A 24,514-nucleotide genomic window follows, 5' to 3' on the forward strand; every position below is an offset into this window, starting at 1 on the left:
CCTTTCGGTGGTCCGGGATATAATTTAGACGAAGAATTTTTACGATCGCATTTCTCTCTCGCTCGCGATTTCATTAAACGCAAATTGATATCATGACCAAGATTTTCATGGGATTTCATAGTCGATAAAACGTACGATTCAGCGCGGAGAGCAATCGCGACGTACACATATTTACGAACATCTCATAAACATTCATAAAATATTTGTAAAGTAGGAACCTAATTATTTTGACGTGGCCTTATTTCATAAAATTACTTGAAATGTCAGTCTATCTTCCTATAGATTTTAATTTAATTATTTTGTAGACACAAGATTACATACAGTTTCTACGCTGTTATCTTCACAAGATATTTGAATCGAATTAGATCTAGTTCTAAATAAAACCCATTTAAAACGTATTTAACGTATATAAATCCACATAAAACGTATTTATTCGTTATGTACGATTTAGAATTTTCAATGCTGCTAACTTCTGAGAAGTTAAAATTGCACCCAAATGAAATTTCCAGAAATTAAAGAATTGATTAAAAACTTAATTAAAGATAACTCTGATGTAGAATGTACTCTGAAAAATTTCGTTTTTGTAATTAATAATTATTTAATGTTTAGCTTTTTTTATTAATTTCAATTTATTTTTAATTGGAACCTTATTACATTCATAATCATAAGATCTACCTTAAAAAAAACTTTTTTGTTTATTTACAAATGCTATGTGGGAGAAATATTTTATTTTTGTAAATAATTTCATTTTATTCTCATTCAGGTTATTAAAAAAAAATATAAGTAAATCGCGTAGGTCTTACTCAGCTCAGGTATTTTATAAAAAAAATTTAATCTTTGGTATAGAGTTAAAACAATTGTAGTACATTAAAATATTGAAAATGTTAAAAGAATAAACTGTCTTGTTGTTCATTCGTAACACATTTAATGAAATTATTCAGAAAATCGTAACATTAAAAAAAAACGAGAAAGAAAAGAGAAATCGTTGAACCTTTTACATGCATCTCAATTATATTACTGAACTTTCTCCGACGTGCATAATCAAGCTGATGATTATAAGATGCTTTTAAAACGTTCTATCTCTTAATTTTTTTAATTAAAAAATGTAAATAAAAAATAAGCTTTAATTTCTGCTTTGTTTGTATTAAACGTAAAAAAAGATCCATTCTTCTTCTATTAATTTTAAAATGTGTTATATCTTGTCTCGCCACACACAGAAATGTGTATGCATGCGTATGATGTGTGAATGCATGTGGGTGTCCGCAGTATACCGAGCTCGGGTCCGTGGGTTTGCTAAACTCAAATCACTGTGCGAATGATCAGTCATCCCTGTGGGAAAGGTGCGATAGGGGTTGGAACGTACCGGTCACGGCTCTCAGGTAAACTTTTAAGAGCGTCCGCGTTACACGTGCATCGATAGCATTGTTTCCGGGCTGACTATTACGCCCCGTTGGATAAAATCGCAAGGAAAACTTAACGGAGTGATGCTCGAGAGTGAAGCTTTCGCGCGTAACACCCCCGCGGAACACAATGCTTCTTTTGCACCAACGCGAACGAAAATTGAGAGGAAACACTCGCCGTACTAGTAGGTTTAGATTTATTCAACTAGAAAGGAGTAACTTTTCGCGTCGCAATGCAGGTTGTAAACCCATTGTTCGGCGAAACGAATTCGATGAAAGTTCAAAGGCAAAATCGTTTCGGTAACATGTGAATTTAAGTGTTAAATCTCTCGAATCGCGTCAATCAAAAGTCATTTAAAAATAATTTTTTTTTATTTCCTGTGCTCCCCGAAATATGGCTAGAAAATTGAGATCTCTCTTCACACGTCTAATAAAACATTTTTCCCAGATCTCGCGCAAATTGACAGCGTCCTCGTTCGAAGCGAGGTGAAAGCTCGCGTTAATTCTCATCGAGGATATATATCACGAAAGGCAATTTCTAACGATGAGAGAAAAAGAGAGAGAGAGAGAGACGCAGCACCCAGGTGAGGTTGAATTTATCGAGCATAAGTAAAAATTTGCATTCGCTTCGTTCGAAGAAGAAAATAGATGGAGGCCCGCGCGACCGTAAAAATGGCGACGCGACCTCCGTCACGAGGGAGGGATACAGATAATATCGCGCGCTCTCGGCGTATTCGCGCGAGAAAACTTTCGCGATGTGCCGGAGCTCCTCCAAGTGCTCGGAGCAAAGTGCTCGGAACTTAATATGATAGCGCTCGGTTGGCGCTCAGACGAGCCGTGGTGCGCTCGAAGAGAGTAATATTGATCGACGGAGCGGGCTTACATCGTGCCAGAAGGGAGAGAGAGAAAGACAGAGAGAGGGAGGGAGCAAGCGAGAGAGAGAGAGAGAGAGAGAAAGGAAACCAGAGCGAGGGAGTGGAGGAGGGTGCATACCGGGTACAAGAGGGAGGGTCGCGTTGGATGGTGGCATACGAGAAGGGGTGGTTGCCAGAGGGTCGTAGGGCCGACGCGCACCATCGTGACCAAAGGGTCTCCTTCCCTCTCAACGTCATTCTCTCTCTCTTTCCCTCTCTTTCTTTCTCTCTCTCTCTCTCATTCTCTCTTTCTCTGTTTTCTCTCTCTCTCTCTCTCTCTTCTTCCTCCCTCTCATTCTCTTTCGCTCGCTGTCTGTCCCTCTCGTTTCGTTTCCCGCGGTCGCTCGCGTAAGCCCGCGCTCGCCCTCTGACCCCACAGCCTGACTCGTTTCGCACGCGACTTCACGTGAAATTCGAAACTCCGCGCTCCGTGGTGACATTACACGGCTCGATCCACCGGATGTGACCGATCGAAAATTGCGGATCGATATTTGCAACGCGAACGGTACGCGTTTTCCCAAATGTAATCCTCGCTCGATGAACGTTTATCGGGAAAATACAGCAATGTTTAAAAAAAAAAATATTTTGGAGTTTACGCGATCGCGCATAAAGTAGCCACGCGAGATTAATTTTGCGTGTACGACAAATTTAACGAGTTTAACCGATACAACAAATCCAGTAACGGATTATGCATAAAAAAATATTAGGAACGGGTGCACTCTGCATTAAAGTTTTTACTGTACATTAAACTATGGCAGAACCAAATTAGATTGCGGGCGGTAACTTTGACTGTAAAGCGAGTAAAAATTGCAGTATCGCTTAATATATCGGGAGAAAAGTTGACTGTTAGCTTCCGCTCTATCCCGAAAAATTCTTACTACTCGCCGATTAATTCCCTTGCGCGTTATTAATTATCCTTAAAACAGTTTTTTACTTGGACATAAATGTATACCTACTGCAATTTAATCCCATTCCGTGTCAACATCTTTTTAATGACAGATTCTTCGACCTTTCGAGTCGACCTTTTCTTAGCAAATATTTGAAGGGAGATTTAATTGCGAAGATATTTAACATCGGAGATTAAACTCATCTCAACGAATTAAGTTTCAAGGGTGCACATAGATAACGGAATCTCCTTTCTTTGTCAATTTCAAGTCGAAATTGAATTTCTGCGTGTGCACTTCTTCGAGAGAACAGAGAGAACAGAGAGAATAATTATATTTATTACGCGGACTGATTCTTGAGCGTTTCAACAAACGATCTGCCTCGAATGTTTCCTTAAATCGTCAGAGAAATAATTATAAACAACGAATAATATTAATTTCGTCTTATTATTCTATCTTCCGTCCGAATCACTCTATTTACACACGCGTTTGAGTTAAATCTGAATATCCTAGGCGAGTGATTTGCGGGCGTGGACGCGACGGTAGTAGTTCATCTGTACGGATGGCAGGGCATCCGCGGGCAAGTGAAACTGGCGGAAGGAAGTCCGACCGTTCGTTTGATGATTGGGCGAGATGCGGCGCGCACGTGGCATTTCGACGACGCCTCGCCATACCTTATTTACACCGGCGTCGTGTGACCACCGGCGGAAATAGCGCGCCTTTATCTTCACCAGGAATCTTCATGAGGGACTCTCTCACCCCGAAAATGTTCTCGCTTCAGATGCGGACCGGGGTCCGCGAGGGCGCGCCGTGCGGAAAACTATCTTTCGTCGCGAGAGACGATCGGAAACTTTTCAATCGAGTTTCTTCTTCGGGGCGGCAACGCCGCCGTGTTCTCCTCTCTCACCTCTGCGTAGCGGCCTCGTTAAGAGCTTTTTATTTTCGTCCCTTCGTTCCTGCGGCTCGTCCAGCCGGAACGAATCGGCGGTACCGAAGAAATCTCGATCGCGGTAAAAGTTCAACCGGCTTGAATAGATCTCACGCCTCTCTGAGCGCGGAATGCGTCGCCGTCGCACAAATTGTTTCGTCTTTACAAATTGTTAAAATTCGATGTAACGTCTAACATGGCTTCAGAATGTATGTCCAAAGATGAATTCTTCTACGCATTTTTGGACTTCCGAGGATTTGAATTCCAATTATTTTTATAAAAACGAAAAATTTCTTGTATTATCCGCGAAACAATTTTTTAGTTTATATAAATGTACATCTGCTGCAGTTTAATCTCCTATTTTGTGTCAACATCTTTGTTGGAAAAATTATATTAAGGAAAAATCACACCTAAAAATTTCATTTTAGCGGATTAATGTAAAAAACAACCCGCACAATTTTATATGAGCGTTCATTTCGAGGATTTCTATGGTAATGCAAATTTTCATTTCAAATGGAATTATAATATAAGGTGGAGGAAACGAAGATTGCGACCTCGGAATAATTTGTGGAACATCGTGATACGTATTTTATCAAATAGCTCATTGAGGGTAATCAAAACTAATCTTTCCTGAATTAATATAATGTAATATAATATAATATTAGTTAACCATGGTTAATTGATAATCATCTCCGAATAATTTTTCTTGCAATGTACAGAACGCAGTAATTAAGCGCACAGCATAAATAAACTGTAAAAATTGGCAATCAAGCGTACATTCTATGTTGCTTGATGAATAAAACAGAAACAGTATTATTTTTGCAGATTCAGAGGCTCAAATGCGACATTCAACAAATATATTAAAAAAAAAAAAAAATAAGAAGAATCCTCGCCACCAAGGAAATCTCGATTTTACGATCTCAAGAGAATCGAGATTGCTGTAAAGCAATTCAATTGAAGTGATAAATTAATCCTTCGGCGCGTCGCTCAACGCGTATAAAATTTTTTATATAAAATATCGCGAATTGCAAAGATGAAAAATTCTTTTGAAATTATAGTCCGATTGTCGAAATATGACCGAAAATCCGGCGAAATTCTTATTTCATTGAGTGCAGTAGACTAAAGTTAATCGTAGCTGTATTGAAATTGAGTCGACCCGTTATCTCGACGGTGCACGAATCAATCGGTTGCCAATCGGTCGAGTAATTCGACTCGGTCCGTTTAACGGTCAGAGCGCGCATTAAGCTCGTGCGCATTTAAACGGTTACACGAGTCGGCGAATCGGTTCTTCGATGAGAAACTGTAAATGATTAAGTGTAGCAGGACGCGCGTCCTTGAGCCTTGCCCATCTGAATAGGCGCTTCCTATTGAGAAACGTAATCGCTTTTGAGCTGACCAAGCGTTAGTCAAGCGTTCTGACATAAGCGTTTTCCACGTGGATCCACCGGGAATAGAATGTTTCAATACAAACATGATTGAGAAATGTATTTATATGCCTCGAATTTGAAGATTTAAAAGAAGATATTAAAAAGATATAAAAGATCTCAAAAATGTATTTAAAAACTGCTATAATGTATTAATTGTGCTGATTAAAATATTATATTTTACAGAATATTTATATTTAAGAGAAAGTAATAGTTTGAAAGGTCTACAAATTTTTGGAAATTTTTAAAGAAAAAAATAATGAGTAAAGAAGGAATTTTTTAAAATTAAATATATTGTACTCTCTTAATTATATTAAACATTTTTTATGCAGACTACTATAAATAATGGCTTCAGCTAACAAAGTAGATATGATTTTCAAAATACACTTTGCGATAATCGGTTTAGCATTTTATCGAATGTTCTGAAAATAAAAATCTATGTAAGTAAAGCTTCTTTGATTTGCAGATTTTTCATTATTAATAAGAAAAACTAGACATTGTTCTTGTGCAAAGGACCAAAATAGGAAGTAAAAAAAATCGAATAAATAATTTTTGAGATATGACCATCAATTTTAAGAGAAAACACTGTCTCAACTACGAATATCTCAAAAACAAATTAAAAATTTCATAACTTTGTTAACTTTTATCGGACTTGAAAATTTAATTTGCATAGTTTAGACACTTTTAGGGAAATACAACCCCCCCCTCAAAAAAAAATTATTTTTGCAAAGTTTTAAATTTATTACCTCCGTTAAAAAAAATTTTTTTTCAAAATCGTGTTTAAAAAAAAAATTCTAATTCTAATGAGCTTAAGAAAATTCTATTTTATTTCATCTTTCAAAGGCATTGCAAATTGTGTCGGAAATCTTAAGGAAGGAATTTAGATATTTTGTCTATAGCGGGGCTCATCTCGTATAAGAGAAGTTCGAGAGTCGAAACTTCTTGCTACAATAAAGTTACTTATTCGCTAAATTCGCTAAATCATGGTTGTCTGAGAAAATAGTTCTCTGCTGGATATTCTCTCTGCTCCTACAAAATTTATGTTCCCTAAAACTGATCCCGAACTCGACGAAGATTTGTGCCTCCCGTACTTGTTTTTCTGATCTCTAAGTCCTCTCCCCCTCCCCTCCCCTTCCCCGGATACCGAATTGAGTCTCTTTAAGACTTCAGTTTTGCCCTATTGTACAAAGGCCTTTTGTGAATCCACGAAGTTTCAAACGTTAAAATTTCCGGTGCCCCTTTTACTTGTCCCGAGCATCTAGACGACAGAAAGCTTCAGCTTGCTTCAATATTAAGGTAATGGCGCTTTCGTGTTCCCTCGAAACGCTTGATTCGCAAAGATATCAGCAGGATGGAATATATATGTTGCAATTATCGGGCGTATCTTCAATTCATCGCGCTATTACAAAAATAGCGACGTTTGTCGATACGGAAGAAGTATTGCACATTTCTCGATTCATGTGTGATCGGGGGGTACCAGGCTCAAGAGGCATCGACGGTGGCCTCTACATCGTCGATCCGAAATGCCACCTGCGCGTGCCATAATACATTACTTAACGGCGAGTCACGTTTTTCCTGTTCACCCGCCTCACTCAGATGTGCAACGCAACGTACGTACGTGTTCGACAAGCGGGCGACGCGGAGGCGTGAGGAGGACTCGTAAAATTTCATACCAATGGCAGTAAAAGTTAACAGCTTGACGGAGTTGTTATTACGCCAAGTCGCAGCTCAATACGAACACATTTATACAATGTACCGTGTTATGCAGAATGTATTTATGTTGTGCCGACGCATAGATGTGCCGTAAAAGATTGAGGATTCAACTTGGCGCGAGAAGATCTCGAGCGAATGCGTTGAAAAGATATTTAATCGAAGAACACTTTCTCCCAAGAAGAATAAATTTTTTCTTTCTTCGTTTAATAACTTTGGACGAATTTATTCACAATTTCATGGATTACACGTATAGCCGAACGATCACATTAATAATTGCACTCGCGCCTGTATTAACACAGCGCTCGACAGAATTCATCGCTTTTCGTCTATCTCGTAGTCGCATCTTGCCGATGGGGTGGCTGGTAAATTATTACTATGTAATTAATAGCGCGCGGTGCAATGCTTGCGCTGGATTTCCCGCGGCTGTTTATTTGCCGTGCGCACATTGCACGCTCTCCGTACATGACCGAAAAGACGGCGAGCTGGTGACGCAACGACCGTTTTGCAGGCTACACTTCAGCCGGCGCGAGCAAACGCATGCGTCACGGGAGCACCGCGGGTCTTGGGAGTAAGTAATTTCGATGTTGCAGAGAGCCCAGCTGCAAAGGGATGGTAATGGGCTGGGAAGGAGGAAGAACCGTGAGACGAAGACGCGAGCGCAAAGTTCCCAGAACTGCAACCTCTGTTGCCTGTCCCGAAATATGTTACGGCATAATGTCGAGAAACTACAGCGATCGCAATATCGTCCTAGTTCCGGAACAAAGTGCGTCTGTAACTTATTTCACGACTGCGTTGACTGCCGACTGTCATGTATTCGTTATCATTCGTTTTAAATGCAAATCCGCAAATCTGCCCGGCTGCAATCGCGCGCTAGCATTGTGGGCTATTTGTACGAGGCGTCGCGGCGTGTCATCCACGTGCAAAAGTGGAATTTTCAGCGCTGACCTAGAAAACACGTTATTTTCATCTTTGTAAGCGCGGTTTTTAAAAGTGCGCGCGTAATGGAGCGAAAGTGCGATTGCATGTTTGTTTCATTCTATCGAAACATAAAATATCAAGTGTTCGCAACAACCACCCGAAACTTTCATTTTGTGCCTACAATTTTTTAAAACATTGCATTGTGTTAATTTAATGCTGGTAATCCTCCTTATATACACGGGAAGAGTGGTTTCGCTCGAGCATTTAAAAATTTAGTTAAATCTGAAAGATTTTGAATTGTCGATAATTTATATGAAGTACGCTCAAGCATACGACGAACAGTGCTGCAAAAAGTTTTGACATTATAGCAGTCAGTTTGAGCGTCCTATAAAATTACTCTTAAGGTCAAATAAAATCGATTTCTGATCTGCATTTCAGCTAAACTTTTCAGCAAATTCATTCCTTCCGTGTGCGTCATTTTAGAATTTTAAAAGTTCAAATTCACGAAAGTGAATTCATAAAAGATACAAGAAGTAATGTATAAAAAAATCTCTTTTTGTGATATTCCGCGCAGGATATCTTGGAAATCATTAATATGCTCTGAAATGAGTCCCACGTATATTATTAATTTAAGCGACGCTGAATGTGTTACAATTACGTCCCATTTTCACGTTTACGTGATTTAATCGATATTGTGAATGTATCGAATTCCTCCCAATCGCTAGCAAGTCAGACCGATTAACTCTCTTCCGTATGTTTTCCTTACAGACCAGATGAGCGACGTCTGCAAGAAGTACTTCCTGCGGGATCTCTATAGGAAGATAGACGGCGCCGTTCTTACCTCGCAAAATGAGAGGGAGCTCGATTGCGCCATTACTTTCCAGACTCACAGCATCCTCCAGCGGTTTATGCTCCGATTCGATCAGCTGCAGTTAGACTGCAACGACCATCTCTACATCTACGATGGCGCGCACGCGGTCGGCAGTTACAAGGTAAGTCGCCACCATGAAGTCTACACGTGTGTGTGCGCCGAAGGATATTATCGAGAGCAGAGAGTGCTCGGCTCTACGGCCCTCGCGGAGGTCGGTCTCGATAAGACATCTCACGTTTCCTTAATGATTTCGATAGAGAGGATAACGAACGCGTGTAAGAGGTATAAATTCAGAAAAAAAATTAATTGAGAGAAAAGAGATGGAACTCAAAAAGGATCGAGATTGTTTTAGTTTCGGTGAATCGAGAGAGATTTCGATGTCACACGCGAGAACGGTCTCTCCATGCTTATTAGCAGCGACGAAAATTGGAAATCTGACTTGCGGTGCATTTTCCCTGTGCCTGTGCGATATCGGAAATTGAACGCGCGGAGATTATCTCGTTTTGAAACTCTGCTGTCATATTATATTACACGGAGAGATTTAATTTACATTATTATATTATGATTATCGGAGGATACATTGCTGATTATAATATTCGAAGGGTGCAAAACGCGCCGATACTGCAATTTGCGCGACCTCTCTCGCCGGGTGTATCGCCCATTAATGCGCGAATAAATATCTCTGGTCGCGAGGTCTACATTTTAGCGATATATAATTCGCTTAAACAAAGGACGAAAATTTGCGTACGAGAGTAAACGAGTCAGCAGCTGCTCGATACGAGATCGCCTCGAGATGGAGGAAGCGGGTCAAGGCGAGGTCGAGATGATATTCGCGATAATACATAAAGTATATTCTTATGCAAAATAGACGAAAATCATTAATTCGCGGTCGTGACAGTCCTGTTGATCTTTAGATTAGTCCCCATGTTAGGGGTTCCTCAACGCGAAATTGACGTAAGCCACCATTACGTACGGATCGAAATCTCTTTATTATTCTCTTCGTTAATGGATACCTGGCTGTACTTCTTTTCTAAAAAAAAAAAGAAAAAAAAAACTACACGGTAAGAAAGGTTTTGCTAAAGCATCTAAAAATGTAGCTGGATACTTACAGGTTTAAAAATAAAATTTTGCTAAACCATTCAAATAATTACGTAGGAAGCTCATTACTAGAATGTCACAATTTTTTGCAGCATTGCTCGTGACGCTGACGCATTGTTCGTTTAATTATTTTAATGTCCCAACAAAATTATTTTCGACCTAAATTTTTAGATACTTTAGCAAAACTGCTCTTTTCGTGTGAGTAAATGTATTACAGAGCGTGCGTGCAAAATGTTAATAGAAGCGAAGGTTAACTTTATAGTTAATCTGCGTTCAAGTTTTACCTAATGTGGATTTAATACGTTAATGAGCGAATTGTTTAACAATGGTACGACTAAATGCTTTAAGCGACACGTAAATGATGCAAGCGCTCAAGGATATTATTTTTCAATTAATTCGCGATGAATTTTACTGTAAAGCAAGTTCTGCACAGGAGTTAATTATTAAGCTACTTAATGCTATATAGCACGAAAGTGTTTAAAGGATCAACTGGGAGCCATTAAAACGCGGCAATTTGCGCTGAAATTGCTGCGTGGCTCGTGTTTCAACTAGAAATTGCAGACGGTATTAAACGCGCTAATATACGGTGTCATATGAGTTTGGTCCCGCCATTATGGCGACAACAAAAATTGATAAACAAAACTATATCATTCAGAGATAATATTAACTTTTATTTGTATATCGTTATTTGTCGTTCGCAAACGCGCACGTATTGTGGTACTTTTAGTTATTATTTTTAGACATTTTCTCACACCGGCGAGAGAAACCTTGTTTTACATAACGTATTCACTCTCGACGAAACACGGGAAAAAAATGCAAAGAGTGAAGGTTAACTACGTGCGGAACCACTTTTTACGTCTGTAAAAAAAATTCTACCTTCCATCCTACTGAACTAAATCCGCCGAATATGCGAGAAGAATTTTATTTGCTTTAAAAGAATGGAGTTTAAAGGGCTCGAGGTATTGAGAATATCATTTTGCGTCGAAATCACAAATTTTGAATCGGTATTATTATCAAATACACGCTGAAAATTTGAATAATTAATATTTCAAATAAGATGGCGAATATTGCCTTTGTAAATAGTCAATGTTTGTATCGCATGTTGAAATTTTATTATTTGCATTAGCGAAAATATATTTATGATGTTCGATTATATTATCACGGCATAAGGAAAGATTTGAATAGATATATTTTAATATATTATAATTCGCAATTACATTCAATGCAAGATGAATTTTACTGTACTTCTTTTCTATTGGAAAAATGTGAAGGGAAAGCAATTAAGAATCTTCACCCTCTCTCTTTCTCTACTCTTTCTTTTCGCTTAATCCGATGGTGTAGCGCGAGATAGAGACATCAACGACGCTGAAGAAAAATTTGCGGCAAACTTTATTCAGCGAATCGACCGTTAACGAAAGATCGTGACTGATGTTGTACATAACGTTTACGGTTAGCCATGAGAATTTTTCTTGGGTTTTCCTAACGATCGGCGTGTGCAGCCGATGCACTTCTCGCGTGCATTCGACGCGGACCGACTTAATTGCCGTCATCGATCAAAGACGCCGCGCTAATTGCGAGAAGAACAATGTTATTTTCCACGTTTAGAATGACGCTGTTTTAGTGTGTGTTCGTGTGTATGTGTGTAAGAGAGAGAGAGAGAGGGGGGGGGAAGAGAGAGAGAAAGATCTTTCTCTCGAGTTCGACCGCGAGGTTGAATTTTAATGTATTCCACCCATTATGCATTCCGAACATGGCCGGCGCGGGACATGGTAACGCAAACTTGTGCCATTAATCAAGATTCGTTTCTTGAGGGAAGGACGCAAACGGATTCACAGTTTCTCCATTGTCTCAAATTTCCGTCTTTGATTTTTCGCAATCGAACCAAGATACACTTCCGGATAGTACATTAAATCAAAACTTTTACTGTCACTTTTTGGAGAATAAAATACTCTTAAAAAAAGCATGTGATGTTTTTTTCTGTATCTATTGTTCTATCTCTAATGTATGTACCGCAAATAATAATTTATTTCTGCGTCGAGCAGAAAGAGATCGATTAAATACAATGCCGATTATTGCAGCTTTTCACGCGTACTTTCGCGATTCGAGTGGAATGTCGCGACGGTATATTTCCCGGACCGACCAACATTCCCTGAAAAATGAATTCATTTTTTACAGCTCACCTGCATCCCGTGGACGCGTATCCGAGCACGAGCTTGTTTATTTATTAAGCGCACTCAATTACGCTTCCACATCGGCCGTAAACAACGCCCTCGTTCGCAGACTGGCTGCAATACAGGGTGACTAAAATCACATGCAATTTGATCTCTATAAAAATTAAATAAAAGAATAAATATATATAAATTTACACACAATTATTTGTGATAAAAACAACTTTTTTTTTCAAATGTTAGTTTTAAATGCTGTTCAAACTGATTTTAATTGAAAAATATTTGATTTCTTTTTATTTTCTTACTATTGATTAATTATTTAAAACTAATTAATCTATTATATCGATACAGTCATTTAAATTTTTTGAAAATTGGCATACGTTATCTTTAAATGATGTTGTTCTCAAGTATCATTTGGAAAATAATTAGCTATACTTATTGTGTGCATCATGCTTTATACATATAATTCAAAGACTTAAAAAATATGCTCGCACGTCTTTAAAAATCACTATACCGTAAAAAAATCATAATTTAATTACTAGTTACATCTTATTCTAGCCACCCTGTGTATGTCGCCAGTGCCGCGATGTTCACAGTTTTCGAAGCGCAGAGAAGTACGATCTCTGGCATAATTTAGGGGCATAATTTACGAAAAATAAACGACACGGCAGTTGCGTTATAGTCAACGGGATATCTTCCTAATTTAAATTACCTTCGAGTACTTTTCGCCGCATATTACCGTGGCAGCTATGCGCAAACATAGAGTTTGTTGTTACATCTGCATGTGCAGGCGCTGACGCACGCGCGATGCGCATAGATACATGCGTGATGGAGGACAGCAAGTCAGAGAACAATGCAATTTTGCATATAATGTCACTTTGACGTTAATCTTTTTTTACGATTCGTCTAATGGGCCGTTAAGCGTGCTTTTTCATTGCGTCGCTGCTTTCACCTTTTATTTTCAAATATGCTACCCGTCTTTTCGTTGAAAAGACTTCTTCCTCTCTTTGATGTATCTCTTCGCGAAGCGCACTCTTATCCCGACGTTTCTTCACAGCGCAAAGTGCTGTATTTTGGTAAATAAAATACAGTATGTATCGCCGTTCATAGGATACGAAATGCATTATTCATCCTTTAGAACTGAAACTTTTAGCGGAAGTCATAAATACAGCAAGTTGAATACGAATAAGTGTGAATGAAGAGTGAACTTCAAAAGTACCCAAGTTTATTATTTTCTACCGCGTCGTAGAAAAAACTTAGTTTTAATTTCAGAATTCTATTCTTGTGTGGATATATGGTAATTCACTTCTTTTAATTCTGACAGCGGGATGGAAATTTTTCGCGCAAAAAAAGATATTACGGACATTTCAATTGGAAAGATCCGCCAATTAATCCTAATGCTTTGAATATTCAATCGTTGCGTTCTATGCATTCTCGCATTCTCTCCCGGTCCTGTGAGTAGAACAATATGTTTTGCGTATGTGAAATGAATATACACGGAAGGAAGCAAAAAACCCTTGTCATGAGAAATGCCTCGAGTTTTAATTTTCAAATTGCGTTATTCCGATGTGACCGTTGTTAAGAGGACGACATTTTTAACAGGATCCGCTTATATTCCTTTTTCTTGTATTCACGTCCTGCTGGATTAATTTGCGCCCTGGGACCCGGGAACAGGCGGTAAAGTTCTAATTTCGTAACTTGTAATTAACTTGGCCCGCGAAGCTAACTTCGTTCGTGAAAAAAAGAGATATGGTAGCTACGGAGTTGGCGGAAAAATCTGTTCTTTAATTGCTAATTCAAATAACGTAATTAACTTCTTCATCGACGTGGAGCGGACTTTATTGTAGATTTTTCGCTCCGTCTTCGGCAAGAGTCAAGAACAACGAACGAGTTCGTATAATTGAAGGAAAAATCAAGTATTAGATACTTTTAGATTTCGCCTCGCAAAATCCGCAAAATGTAGTAATTGCAAAGGAAGCTGTTTCGTAACTCACTTCGCAATTGATCAAGTTATTAAATTGTATACAAATGTTACAGAATATTTCCCTTGGAGAAAAAATACGTTTATAGGGGTGTTGAAAGCGATATTACTCACAATCAGTGGATGGATTTCCGAAAACAGACAGCTCAGTTATCGTCTCGTTTCACCTTTCGTCAAACTTGTTGAGACGTCGGTCGATGATGGTGGCGCGGGGCGTGGTCGCGATAGAGGTTTCGTGCAACCGGAAGATATAGTGACAATATCGCTTCAACGTGTCATTAGTTAAGCTAGCTACGAGTAAGCGAGCTCGGGTATTCGCAAGTGAGGTTACACCCCTACCGACTGAGAGGTTGAGGCCTGGTCATTAACGGATGAACTTCGAAAGGCGGTCCCGTAAATCCGCCAAAGCCTCCGCCGCCGCAGACTCCCTCGCACACAGCTCTCGCAAAGCAATATCTCGAGATATTGATAATGCAGGCGGGAGATGATCCGCAGCATCTTCCATGTTTCAGCATCGACGCGCCACTAAATACCTCCCGCTAGATATGCGGGGTATTACGGAATGTTCATCCCCTCTCCACATATAGCTTTCAATTAATCCATAGGAACCTATAGAAGGTTCAATGCTAACTTGATAAAACAGAAATTCTCCGTTATTGATACCGTTATTGTTACCCCAATTTGATTATCGCAATAGGGAGTATTTCGTAAAACGAAGAAAATGTAAATGATGAATAAATTATTTCAATGAATATGTAATTTCAAAAGGGAAAAGAATGTGAATTATTTAAAAATATAATATTAATCAAATAATATTATTTTTAAGATATGACTGTTTCTCTCTAGCGTGATTTCTTTAAAGAAAGTGTTGCGTATATAAGCAGGAAAATGATGGAAATAACAGATTTGAAACTTTTCTAATGCAACCGTTATCTACGTTTCCCTCTCGTTGTTAGTGAAATGGAAAAACAAGAATCACGCTATTTCGAGCAGTGAGTTGCTGATACAACTTATGATATGCGCAATTTTTATCGAACTAATCACCCGCGTAAAGAATTCCGGAAGATAAGCGCATTATATTGCAGCAATGCGGTCGAGTTTACCTCTTATACGTAAGTGCACAATAGTGTTTCGCGTTATCGTCTGAAGGCGATTGTTATCCGACGAGTATTGTACAAGTTTTTCCCCATTCTCGAAAATAGGTCATTGTATATTTCTAACATAATCGCAACCGTACGCATTGAGTGTGCGTGTGTGTGTGTGTGTGTGTTCGGTGTGGAAAAAATCGTTTTACTTCATCCGAAGCCGAAAGCAAATTTGTTCTACTTCGTGCACGCGGCTTTACGGGGCTTTTAGTTTTCGCGTTTGCTTCCGCAGCGGTAAGCCGCCGTTCTTCTTTTCGCTCTAACCTGACGGCTGTTGGTCCAGACAAAGGCTTAAGCTTGTAGTCACGTCGGATCCACGCTAACTTTTAGAGTGTCTTCAACAGCATACATGCAATTTTCCATTTAGTTGTCAGGCGCAAACGTGGTAGCTCAGAAAATCTGCGTATTCTTACATGCTCGCGAATCGCTTGCGCGCGAATAAAATGTTACGTGCGTTTATTTGAAAATTTTTTTCATTTTGTGCGAGCGATAATATAGTCTTAAAATATTCGCAAATTTTGTATTAACTATTAATTAGCTTGTAGTTATAATTTTGCAATAGATTCTTTTACAATAATAAAACGTTTTGTATAAATTACTCACTCTTTGCTTTCGTATAATGTGTTTCACAAGAAACACATCATTATCATCTACATAATAAATTTCCAACTGTATTAAATTACAAGTTGCAGTCCGACGTAACTTCCTAAGGGCAGAATGCAAAAGATAAAACGAGCAGAGCTTCATCGTGCAATAAAAACGAAGCCTTTCTATTCGGTGAATGGCAGTTGAAGGATTGTTCCTCTGTCGTTCCAACTTTCATACATCCGCGATTGCGCCGGTGTGCGAGTATAATGATAACGTCGACTTGAACTTTCTTACAGCATGATATCGCCCCCGAGAATTTGTGCAGTGCTTACCGTGGAATTTCGCAAGTTCCCGGAAGCTGTGCAGCCTCGTCGAGGCGTCAGTGAGGGGAGACTGAAGGGAGGGAGGGGCAGTACTAACTAAGAGAGTTACCGTAAAGTGTTGCAGCGTTAAGTTGACCGAATTTATGTTAGTTGCCGCCGTTCTGGTCGTAGCCTCGACTAGTTACAATATTCTAAAGTATCATGGCTTTTCGAAAATGACGCGGGGATGTAACAAAAAGCGATACCCCGAATTTCCGTATAAATTTCCGATCAAAGATATTTGTATTTGTAATTCAACGGAAAATGTCATAATGTTTTGTCCCTCTATTTTAGTGATATTTAATGGATAACGATTATGAAACATAAAACCGTTCACGAGCGATACGCGATTCTAAATGGTCAGTTTAATAAAAGAGATGTTGGTTTTATCTCGTGCTTATCGCTGCAGGATTACATAGTATCGCCAAATGTAATTACGTAATCTGTGAAAGTTCTACGTGATTGAACCTATAAATAAATTCATCTCTTATTCACGTCATATATATGTGTAATGTATAATCGTTATCAAATTCTTTCCACATCAATAAACATTTAAAGTCACAAATTTCGAATTCTAGTTTATAGCTCGAACATGTCCATATATTTGTACAGGTCTCATTATTTATTCGTTGCAACTTTTTACGAGCTCCAACTACAGCATTGCTGCAACTTTCGACGCATTTCACTACATTATGATTACATCATAATTAAATTGTTTAATTTACAATTTAACGCAGTTCCTTTTGCGTTTATTTACGTACGCTCAAAGCGAGAAACTTTCCGCCGAGTAATTTTAACGAGCTTAAACACGCGCGCACTTTTTTCCCCTGCACGTGCAATAAATCGTTACGAGCATTTGCAACTGATAGAAACTTCAATACTAGACGATGATTTGAAAGTACTCCCGCGGAAATGAGATCGTGCTATCCGCGAAATTCTCAGCATCGAAAGCTTCAAAATGCCGACAGACATCTTCAAGTTTCATCACCTCGTGCATATTTTAGTCGCTTCCGCTTTGCTTTATTTTTATCTCTTTATCGGAACAGCACGCATTTGCTAGTACATCTATGTTGATACCTCTCTACCCACATTAAATGTGATATTATCTTCAAACTTTTGACATCATATGTCAGCAAATCCCTTTATCCTATTCTCTGTTTGATTTGTTATCTTTCAAGCTTTTTGATATTTTTTATTTTTATTTTTAACCTACTTGTTTATTTTCTCATTTCTAACTGACGCAATTGATATAAAAAGGAAAGTTTCTAATTAATGTTTCGTTAATTATTGTTTGTCTTTTCTTGGAATATCACATTACTTGATACAAAAACTATGTCGTTATTCTTTAACTATCTTGCTGACACTGTGAGCAACACATATCAAATTACTAATAAACGTACAAACCCAAAAGCCATGTCGCGTTAATAAAGACTGAATTACAGCTGTTTCACGTCCGCAAAATGAACTAAAATAATGAAGAACATTAAGACCTCTCCTTTTACTTTTTCAGTAGCGCAAGTAATATATATACATATGTGTCGTGTAATATTAAGTTTCGTTCAAAGTTCACTTAAACATTAGTTTTGTACATTGAACAAAATATCAGTAAAAAACAGTAAAAATATTAATGTTAAAAGTATCTTATTATTTCCGCAATAATCGACGTGATTATTTTATTAAAAGATAATAAATTAATACAAATTGAACACGTGCGTTAATATTTTTATAATCTGTTATTCCATTTAAATCTAGTTTGATCTAATTTTTACCGGAGAGCAATTGATTAAAATGTTCTGATGGTTCTACGATATCAAGATCAATTAATGGCACTTATTCAAATCATACATCATTAACTTTACTTGATTAAAAGAAGAAAAATGGAATTCCACGAATATCGATCATCCCAGATGAGTTACATCGCTATTATAATCCGATATTTATACGGACCAATTTCTAAGCGGATCGACGAGCTATTCTAAATGAGAGAGCTGCACGGTCGCGATAAGATTCTCGCTGATGCGAGCTCCTCGCGCGAATCTCCATCCGCTCGAGTCGATCACCGCCACAGAAATATTCAGTTTAATCGCGCGATCTGCAGGTCAATAAATCCGCAGTCGAGGGGGACGACCGAGATTGAGTCATTAGTTTACGGGGATAAGACTAATGACCCAATCCCTCAAACGCGATAAATCAGTTTCCCAAGCGGGTGAACTTATTCGGCTTACATCGGCCAACCCGCTGTAACCGAGTGTAATGGCGAACATTCGGCCCAAGGTACGAGTAACGTAGTGGTGGGCAGCGTGTAGTAAATTCACAGTTATGAGCTGGTTCTGCGAGTGCTCCCGCCTTGTGATTTACGCGATACCATACGGCTGACACGGAAACGTGTTTAACGGCGTTACGTCTCGAGTGTCGCTTCGAATTAATATCCTGATCTTCCGTGGATCTCATTCTTTCAAAATTCTAAAAAGCATCGTTGTCTTTCCTAATTTGTACTTGGAGACTAGCTTAAGCGCCGTGACGCTGCATGTCGATAAATGCTTTGTTACGTGTAAGATATCTGAGAGAACGGTAGTGACATTTTATCATAAAATTATTCTAGCTTATAATTTATTTGGCACGTTTATTCGATTTTGCACATTTCTTTGCGATTAATTATTATCTTAGCGTATGGAAGATCACGTTTGCACCGTTAATACTTGTCTTAGTCGGTGCTTGCAGGCAAAATGATAATATATTGAGGATATTACGATATTCGGTGTAGATAATCTACGATTCATTTAAAATGCAGATATTCGCCGACAAAAACGTTAATGTCATCTTTCCAATTAAAATATGACAATAGTTAAAAAAAGGTTCGTGTTAAAGTTGATGAAGGATTATGTTAAAAATACAATAAAAAATATTTTTCGAATAAAATTAGTGGTTACATATTAGTACGCATAGAAAATCGCATTAATTCTCATTAACTTTTTTAATCGTTTTTTAACATTGTGAGTTCTAATAAAATTTAAATAAAAAATGTATTTTTTTATATGCACTAAAATAATTTTTTTGTTTCATTTTTTTGCAAATCAAGATTGCTTTTTTTATGAAAATAAAAAATTTGTTAAACACAATAATTTATTCTTGGATAATTATGTTAAATATTGCGATTAAAAGATTTGAATTTTTGACATTTTAAATAATTCAATAAATGAATTTAACAGTTCAATAAAATTAAATAAATGCAAATGTACAAATGTAAAAGTATATATAAAATTTGCATAATTTTTATAAGAATATTCCTTACATCACATTGCTGAAAAATAGTGCAATAAATGCAATAATTCAAGATCATATTATACAAACTGTTCTGAGTAATGCAAGAATTTCGTTGTGACTGAACATTTAACGCGGAATTACATTTAAATGAACGGTTTTTAAATTTCCTTGAGATATCTTTCAACTGTCTTATATTGGACAAACACTTGTTTATGAAACTAAATATTTACGTAGATTGTATGACGTCCTTTGTTTGTTGACGACTTGTTCTAACTTGGGTCTCATATTTATTTTTACACACGTTCCTTTTCGCTCTCTCATCCCTCCTCGAATCGATAGTCGCAATAATATGTGTAAGTAATGCGAACATTATTAGTCGATAGCGGGTATTCGCTTGTGTTCGATCATGAGGAGAACACGTATTTGTGTTGAAGTGTGCGTCTACGTGGTGTTCGGCGTTATCGCCGTTGCTGCGATTTTTGAAGGTAAATTTTCGTAAAGAAAAGCCAATATCTTTTTTTTTCAATATCATTTGTTAGTCATGTTTAAATTATTCTTAGAATGTGACAATTTCTTCTAAAATTGACCAGACAATGGATTCAAAACCGTTGTAATTTAAAGTGATTCACGGGATCAATTCATCGCGTTTAGAACAATAATGTATTCATGACCAAACTTTTTTTATGAATTTCTTTTTCGTAAAGACAAGCATAGTGGATCGAAATGTCCTGGCCCAGTGAGTTATTACGAGGCCCTCGAGTGCACGCCGGTATATAATCAAGGATCGAACTCTTGTGCCAACGAATACCTCTGTGATCATATAGAAACTAGATCTAGCGACAAGTGTTATATCAACGGCCACGAGTATAATCTCTACCATTACCTGAACAACGAAGATGCATATCTTGTATGCGATGCCATGTGCACTTGCGAACCCGGACATAATCGTGATGAAATGTAAGTATGACTTCGATATAAATATATTGTATTATTTCATACTGCGTGACAGTAACGGTCGGCGCAAATCGTGTGTTTTGACAACTGTCTGGCAAGGTTATTCTGTCCTCTTTAAATCGGAATCTGTGTATTTTTCAATAAATGGCCTGATTTAAATGTTATACTTATAACTATATTAATCAGTGATGTATACACTGTCTATCAAAAATATATTCCGATCACTGAGAAAACTCTTCTCTTTTTAATCAGAATCAGTGAATATGTGATATATTCTCTGATTACATGCTGTACGAATAATCACAGTATAAATTAAATATAACACTGTAAATTTCAGTAAAATTTCACTCATTCATAATGTTTTGATATAAATAATAAAATATGTAATTTATTTATTTAATTTAATTTTGTTTATTAAAGAAAACAATGAAATTAAAAATAATTAATCACAGGAAAGAAGATTGAAAAATGAAATAGACAAAAAAGACAAGAGAGAAAGAGTAAATATTTTTTGTAAGAAAAAAAATAAAAATGTTTAAATCTTTGTTACATTGATAACTGTCACTTTTATTCTCTCTCTTTCTCTTTCTAGCACGCATAATTTCAAATATAATTTCAAATAATCAAAACATGAAAATATAACTACTTGCTGCTATGCACGATTTTATTCGACATTTTATAGATTTCTCATTTTTGTGCAAGTAGCGCGACAATCATGAATATTTAATACGGTTCAGCATGTGTGCGTGCATGGGTGCATCTTCTTTCGATATTATGAAAGATTCATGTACGGCGTCACATTATTCAAATTACATCACGTTTTCTCGTACGCGTCGACAGTTCGGGATTATTCTGTCATGGTAACACGTGTGATAGATACGTGAACATAATTCACATATTGTAAGGAATTTGTTCACGTTTGTATAAGATATTCAACACGATTTGTTTTTACTTTGAACTGGCTACTTGATGGATTGCTTAAAAATTATCGTATAATTTCACACCATTTATTTGCACATTCTTAAATTATTTCAATTTCTTGTCTATAAACTGTTTAACAGTGCAAAATTTATAAAAATTGAATATAAACTATTTGATATCAAATGAGAATGTCAAATCACTGATTATGTATAACATATTGAGATCAACATAGCTAAATTATAGATATAAATGATACGAAGATAAAATCATTAAATTCTTTTGATTTAACTAATTGTACAATTTTTTCAACTAGCGCTGCGTTTGAATGCTTTGATGAAGATTGTCCAACAGTAATAGCTAAAGATGACTGCTATCTATGGAATGATCCATTTAAATGTTGTGGAGATCCGCAAAACATTTGTTGTAAGTACATTTTTAATCAAACATTATTTACAATATTTAACCAATTATTATGTAGAAACCCGCATCAAAAATGTATTGTCAAAAATATATTATCAATAATTACAATTATATTTAGTTATGATTAAATTTTGCTTCAAATAACGATAATTCGACAAGTCACGCACGTACATGTACAATTGCTTAGACAATAAAATATGACAAGGACATTCATAGAAATAAAAGTATAAACAATGCTCTTTACATATTTTAGCAGAAGAATGGGAAACGAGATATAAGTGTAATGTAAACGGTAAGATTTATTTGGAAGGTGAATATTTCTATGTAGATCAAGAATCCGACTTGACCTGCGTCTGCCAATCAGGTTACAAAGGTAATGTTAATTATTGTCATATAATAAATTTACAATTTAAAGTTAGCTATTGAGACGACGTGATACTTCGTGCGCAATTGTTCGATTAGAAATTATTAAACAAGTAAAGGTCAAAACACAAGGCAAATAAAAAGCCTAAAACCCAAGAGTCAAACAATATAACTACAAACGAGGTCGGCGATTAAAGATAAAATGTCCTTCGTACTTGACCCGAGTTTCTAATCATGATGAAAGATTAGGAATGACATCTTTTCCGATTTTATAATATCTTTACTCAAGAGCATGGAACGAAGAAAATTTTTGCTGAAAACTACTCGAAGTATAGTCCAAACATTTGACAATTTCATTATTTAATTTAAGTATACTATATGTATATACGAACACAACTGTGCACAAAGTACTGCGACGTATTTCACTAATCAAATTTAATTTTTAATTATATTTTTAATAGTTCAAGAGTTTTTTAAATAAATTTCTATTTTAATAAATTTTTTTTTTATAAATTTAAATTGTTTTTAACTCGTGTAATTCTCAAAGGGTTCGATATGGAACATGATTGCAATTTTTTTATATTCCTAACTATTTTTTTATTTTTCTATTTTAGGTAATAACATTCCACCTTTCTGTGTGAGGACTAATCATACAGCCTGCGCCCATCCTGCATTCAGTCATATAAATCATTTGAAAAAAAAATGTGCTCCAATTTATTTTTATGATGAATTTTCGAAGAAAAAATGTTATATGAATATGATATGCCGTAAGTTTGGTGAAAGTGATTTTGATCGCATATATTTCGTTGTCATATTATTTTCCCCAACGCTTCTATTCAATTTTTCAGAGAATGCTGACGATGTTGTCATTCCCAAGTCTGAATTTGGATCGTCTGACACTTTGGAGAGTACGTTTCGTATTTATTTTTAAATGTGGCAACTCTTGTAAAATATGAGCATTAGATCCTCCATTGTATTGCTCTATAAGTAATCATTTGTCATGTAATCAAATTAGTTAACTTTAGAAATTAGAGTACTTCATACACATACTGCACAATATAAAATTAATCTTGGCATATTTTTGCTGAAGGAACTAATTTCTTATTCCGTTAAATCGTTTAATTTTATTCGTTTATTTTCTTCTTTAATTTTATGAATCGAGATATTTATGGAAAAAATATTACTTTATGAATCGATACGGTAACCATACGAATAAAGTGTAAGATATACAAAATGATATATTGACACGCATTTAAACGGTCAAGCGATACTAATTACACAATCGTACTGCGAATCGCGTCAAATAGGAGGTAATTGCGACAAACGTTGCATATGGATAACGAGCACTACGCGAAATCAATTTCTATAGCACGTTAATATTCTGATCCTATAAAATGATAACTAATTACAAAATATAACTCACTTTCTATTGCGCAATTAATTTACTCAATTTGCTAAATATAGAAAAATATGTTAGTACAGAATAATTGGCGTGCTATTAATATTCTATAAAAGTATGATAATTTGTTTTCCAATGTTATGATAAGCATGAAAAGTATAATTCTTTTTCAGGAGGAAGTAAGTGTCAATTCGGTAACTTGACGATGCAAGTTGGCGACAAACTGAAGCGATCTACACAATATTCTACTATTTGTATTGCGTGCATTTGTGAAGTACCACCTGTACTAACTTGTGAATTACAGTCACAGGATATCTGCAAAAGACCTTGGTGATGCCACAAATCTCCCTTCGTAATCTTAATATGAATGTTATGAGCTAGGATACTGTAATTGCTTTTGTTACGCCAGGCAACACAGTGTTATAAATTTATTTGAATATTAGTACAAATGTTTTCAATTATAATAAAAATTGATATTTGCAAGGATAAAAGTCATTAATTAATTATGAATGTTTCTTATCCAATTAACATTATGTAAAATGAAATGATTTTTATCAATTAAAAGAAACTGTCGCGTCATTATTCTAAATTATGTTTTCTGTGATTTTGAATCATTGAAGATACACGGGAATAAATTTTATATGAATTGCCGACAAGAGAATCGATAGATTTGAAAAATATAACGAAAGACGAAACATCTTAACAGAAATTCAAAACAGTAATTCAAGGCAAGAAAGATAATTTGTAAGGGGGATAATTAACATAATGAGACAGTTACCTAATTTTAGTGAGCACGCAA

At 36.5% G+C, this 24,514-nt stretch overlaps 2 protein-coding genes across 3 annotated transcripts in view; both read left to right on the plus strand.

The window, feature by feature from the left end:
• Positions 1–24,514, plus strand: part of LOC105193733 — a 181,435-nt gene that overhangs the window by 100,847 nt on the left and 56,074 nt on the right. For both annotated transcript variants that reach the window (XM_026137806.2, XM_011158299.3), the window contains exon 2: positions 8,950–9,173. In XM_026137806.2, the coding sequence (XP_025993591.2) occupies positions 8,955–9,173 (219 nt within the window). In that variant the 5' untranslated portion in view covers positions 8,950–8,954. The remainder of the gene's footprint in view (positions 1–8,949; positions 9,174–24,514) is intronic.
• LOC105193732 lies at positions 19,597–24,201 on the plus strand. Its single transcript, XM_011158298.3, has 7 exons — positions 19,597–20,143; positions 20,363–20,615; positions 21,847–21,956; positions 22,207–22,326; positions 22,931–23,083; positions 23,165–23,224; positions 23,889–24,201. Exons 1-7 carry the CDS (start codon positions 20,065–20,067, stop codon positions 24,047–24,049), a joined length of 936 nt encoding a protein of 311 aa, XP_011156600.1. The 5' UTR covers positions 19,597–20,064; the 3' UTR covers positions 24,050–24,201.

Source organism: Solenopsis invicta, chromosome 6, assembly GCF_016802725.1.
Source record: "Solenopsis invicta isolate M01_SB chromosome 6, UNIL_Sinv_3.0, whole genome shotgun sequence".
In the NCBI taxonomy this organism is placed as follows: Eukaryota; Metazoa; Arthropoda; class Insecta; order Hymenoptera; family Formicidae; genus Solenopsis; species Solenopsis invicta.

What these genes read in the sequence shown, in the direction of transcription:
- LOC105193732 (XM_011158298.3), top strand. Translation starts at nt 20,065, where the DNA reads ATGAGGAGAACACGTATTTGTGTTGAAGTGTGCGTCTACGTGGTGTTC. An exon ending in AGATCCGCAAAACATTTGTT is followed by an intron (nt 21,957 to 22,206) that starts GTAAGTACATTT and finishes TACATATTTTAG; the next exon opens with CAGAAGAATGGGAAACGAGA. An exon ending in CTGCCAATCAGGTTACAAAG is followed by an intron (nt 22,327 to 22,930) that starts GTAATGTTAATT and finishes TTTCTATTTTAG; the next exon opens with GTAATAACATTCCACCTTTC.